The sequence below is a fragment of the Silurus aristotelis genome (assembly GCF_946808225.1).
Source record: "Silurus aristotelis genome assembly, chromosome: 17".
NCBI classification, from domain to species: Eukaryota; Metazoa; Chordata; class Actinopteri; order Siluriformes; family Siluridae; genus Silurus; species Silurus aristotelis.
Window position 1 is genome coordinate 12,496,951 of NC_139590.1, and position 4,279 is coordinate 12,501,229.

At 39.3% G+C, this 4,279-nt stretch overlaps 1 protein-coding gene across 1 annotated transcript in view; it reads left to right on the top strand.

Annotated features, from left to right (window-relative positions):
- cbx8a (chromobox homolog 8a (Pc class homolog, Drosophila)) overlaps positions 1–1,873 on the top strand; it is a 2,610-nt gene extending 737 nt beyond the window's left edge. The window contains exons 3-5 of the mRNA XM_083566124.1: positions 1–17; positions 118–184; positions 483–1,873. The exon at positions 1–17 is cut by the window's left edge and continues 49 nt beyond it. Coding sequence (XP_083422250.1) covers positions 1–17; positions 118–184; positions 483–1,304 — 906 coding nt within the window. The 3' untranslated portion in view covers positions 1,305–1,873. The remainder of the gene's footprint in view (positions 18–117; positions 185–482) is intronic.
- Positions 1,874–4,279: the final 2,406 nt, after the last annotated feature.

The following is a 4,279-nucleotide window of genomic DNA, read 5'->3' on the forward strand; positions in this document are numbered from 1 at the left end:
GTTGCTTTCGAGGAGAGGTCAGTGAACTTCCCTGCAGCTTCCCTGTAGCTTTTCTGTAGCTCAGTTATTACTGTAGTTTGGTCTCGAACAGCTGTCACTGTCTGCTTTTCCTTCCAGAGAGCGTGAAAGGGAGTTATATGGGCCGAAAAAGAGAGGTCCGAAACCAGAAACGTTCTTAATGAAGGTGAGAAAATGCAGCTTCTGCTTTAATGCACGCCTTCGCAAATCATTTATCGGTAAAGGTTTTAGGCTTGAGTTGCTCTGCGAAGTCTATTTTGTTGTTGTCATTTTTGTCATTTTATAAATTACGATTTGTTCGGATCATTTGGATTTGGCACTGTTTTAGGGATCTGCTGCTTTACTCCAGGCAGCTCTTTGCATAGGTTTTTTTTTTCTTTACCAGGACTGGTTTGCCTACCTGCATGTTTAGGTAATAAACCTTTAATCGTATATGTCCTGATTCTTTGTTTAATTTATTACAGGCGAAGGCTAAAGCCAAAGCAAAAAACGACCATTTCCGAAGAGAAATGTCACGAGAGATTAGAGTTTCGTTCCCTGTTGCAGAACCAGTTGTCACGCCTCGAGCTCGAGAAGGGCTCCGAACTGTCGTTCCTACTATCTTTCCTCCCAGCACTGTGAACAGGGGAGAAAGTGTCCGCGTTCGATCACCAGAGCCTGAGAGAAGACCTCGACCTCCTGTATCTCCAACCCACAGCCTTCTGGACTCCATTAACACCCCGAAAAAGAGAGGACCAAAACCGAAGTTGCGTTTTCCTGTTAGTATGCCTACCAGCTCATCCACCGAATCTGTTAAGAGGAGGGCAGACGAACATTTATCTTTTATTCCACCTAAAATGTCCAGGCCTGCTCATTATTTAGGAGAACCTTCCAACTGCAGTGTTATCCAGTTATCTCGGAGGTTTCAGGCAGAAAGCAATAAGCCTCCAAAACAGCTAGGGTGTGGATCGAGTAGCAGTGTTGCTCTTGGAGGCACGCTGCGAAAAACATCTCATGATATTTTGGGACATGGCAAAAAGCATTTCTCAAGCAGGCCGCCATTTCTTCACACCAAGAGGAAACATCTTTCCAAGAACAGTTTTTTTCGGCCCGACGACCTGACTGTCGATCGCTTGTCTCCGACATACCCAGTGCCACAGAATCTTGTAGGTGTGGATGAAGAAGCCTGGACCCCGTGCCTAATGAACCTGGAAAAAATCATTGTGACGGATGTAACCAGCAACGCGTTGACTGTAACTATTAAGGAGAGCACCACAGACCAAGGCTTCTTCAAAGAACAGAGATGACCTGGGAACATTTTGCTCAGCCGATGTAAATAGCTACAAAATATTATCAATCCCTTAACAATCTATATGTTTCTATAATTTCTAGACTAACTGTATAGCAAGTCTTGCAATTGTGTAAATATGTAACAACAATAGTCTGATATACATTTCCATTCATATTTTCTATGAAAATTAAGTTTATTTTTTTACTTCCCAATATATCTGTAATGTTCAGACATCAGTTTGTATGAGGTTTGCTTGGTCAGCTGCAGTGCGGGAAGTGCGGCTTTAGGCGCACAATGCCGGCTCAACGCACTGCGCTGACTACGTGCGAAACCGCATACTGGCGTGCTAAATAGTAATGGCACCGTGCAGCACGTGCTACTGTACTGCACTGCTCATAACGCTAGTAGGGTTTTCACGTGTAGAGACGCTGCGCCTCTTAACTCACGGCACCTTTTAAACAGGAGGGAGCAGATCATTCCTCCTGTAATATCCCCTATGTCCTTTATTGTATTGTGTGAATAGAGTTTGTGTGTATATTTAAAGATCTAGCATTGCCATGTATTAAAGCACAAAGTGAATATGGATTTACATGATGACCAAATATATATTATACATACACACGCATGAATGAATTTTCGAACAAACGCGCGTGCGTGCGCTTGCGTTTGCGGTGATCATATTTTGTAAACCTGGATATGTTTTAAAATAACCAAAGTGGTCATAATTTATATATTCTTCGAGATATTTTCTTTAAGGTTTTCGGGTGCTCTGCATAATTTTTTAATTACAGCCTGGGATTAAAACAAGCCATTGTTGTGTAACAACGAAATATTTACATTAGATAAGAAAAAAAAAGAAGAAAAAAAACACGCCCGAGCGTCATTTGTTAGTGTTTTTAAATCAATATTAAGCTACTGAGATAAGCTGGGATAAGTTTGTTAGACAGCGCATTGTTAATCATTACATTTTTGTGTGTTTTCCCCCCACACACACATTGCTTCAAAACGAAGGGTCGCATTGAACAGACAAATAAATGAACAAATAAGCAAGCAAGCTGCGACTAAACACACATTCTGTTCATGGTACAATTTAATATCCTCGTATTAAATATCGCAGCGATTAATCGACTATTAATCAATAATGTGCAATGCAATGCGAAGTCTTGAATTTGCATGAATTTTTCGCGAGTTTCCAAGAAATTGTAAAAGCGCTTAAAAGAGGATGTGCCACATGAGAGATGGAAATTCTGGTGTTTATTTTTTGTGTCTCAGTAGGAAAATCTGCGTCTATTATTAGAGAAAACGTGTAATGTTTGTGTTACTTCAGCTCCTGCTGCGAGCTTCAGCACGCCTTGTTTAAGTGTCGGGGTGATCGATGAGCTCTGGAGGATTCCTGTTTAAAACACTAATCGATTAATCGGTTTGACGGTTAAATGATAAAACCCTATAACGCTGTCTATAACACAAAGGAATAAAATAAAGCAGATTTTTCCCGTAGGTTTCAGTTGAACACACTGAACAACTGTTTCTCACAGACCGAAAAAGAAACTCCCTCTGTATCCTGAGTTTACTGAAACACACAGACATAATGAGACTTGAATGAGCTCTGAGACTATTTCTGTAAACTGACTTGTAGCAGCTGCTATAACCTGGTGAGAAAGAAAGAAAAAAGGAAGACAAGCTACCAGTTTTACTGAAATAACAACAACAATAATAATAATTCACAGGCATGAAGTGATTTTTATTAGAAGTTGAATTTAAAGAAACTTCTTGGGATAAAATATATTAAGCTGTACAATCTGACACGATTAAAACCTAAAATATACTCACAAACTACTCATGTACTGGGGAAAAAATGCTTATTTTAAAGGTTTAAAATCAATAACAAACTTGGACACGGGTTAATACTGGGCAATATATTTACGGATCGCGATAAGCTCAGAAATAATAATAATTGTAATATAAAACTCAATGTGGTTCGCTTTCTAGTATTATTTTTGTGCCATTGACGTCTATATTTTACCTGAAAACGTGAGTATTAAATGTAAATTCAAAATAAAAATTGAAGGTGGATATAAAAAATATTCCTTTATAAGATCATTTAAGGCGCAAGTCGAAAGCTAGTTCGGCCGTATATTATTTCCCCAGGGTGTGTTCCTCAGAGGCTTATCTTAAGCAGTCGTTTACATTTTTAATAAACTTTACTAAGGAAAAGCCCTGGGAGGATCCCCTCATTTACGTCATTCGAAAATGTTGGTCACAGATCCGACCAAAATCTGATTGGAATCCTGATTTAATTCTAGTCCGCAGACGAGATTTCAAAACTGCTCAAATCCACATGGTGTCGCTATGAACTCACTTCAAAAGAATGCGTGCGCACACGCGCACACGCGCACACACACACACACACACACACACACACACACACACACACACACACACACACACACACACACACACACACACACACAGCTGAACTAACCCTTTAACACGTGACAGATGATGATCTATCGTAAATTATATTAATCAAATAATAATAATATTTTTTTATCATTGTTATAGATCTAATACTCTGATATTCATATATAAAACACACGGTCAATAGAGTATGGCAAAACTTGATTTTTGATTTGATAATAATAACCCATAATAACGACAGAATGACAACTCAATTGATTAATTGACTATAATCATGTACCAAATAAAATTAATATTTACACAAGATGACAAAAGTCTGTCGGGATTTGTTTTATAAACCCACATGAGATGCCAATGTTAGGGTGAAACGTTTTGTATAATTATAACAATACACTGGAATGAACCCAGTCTGTCTGCCTGTCTGACTAATGAGCTGACGCACAATGCTTACAGCTAAACTCCGAGGGCTCTGCCCAGAGAAACAGTGTGTTAACTTAATAAATGCCAGAGCCTGAGGGTGGAGTCGACCTCCTCACCCTCTCTTCAGAGAGAAAAAACCCACAGAAAAGCCCT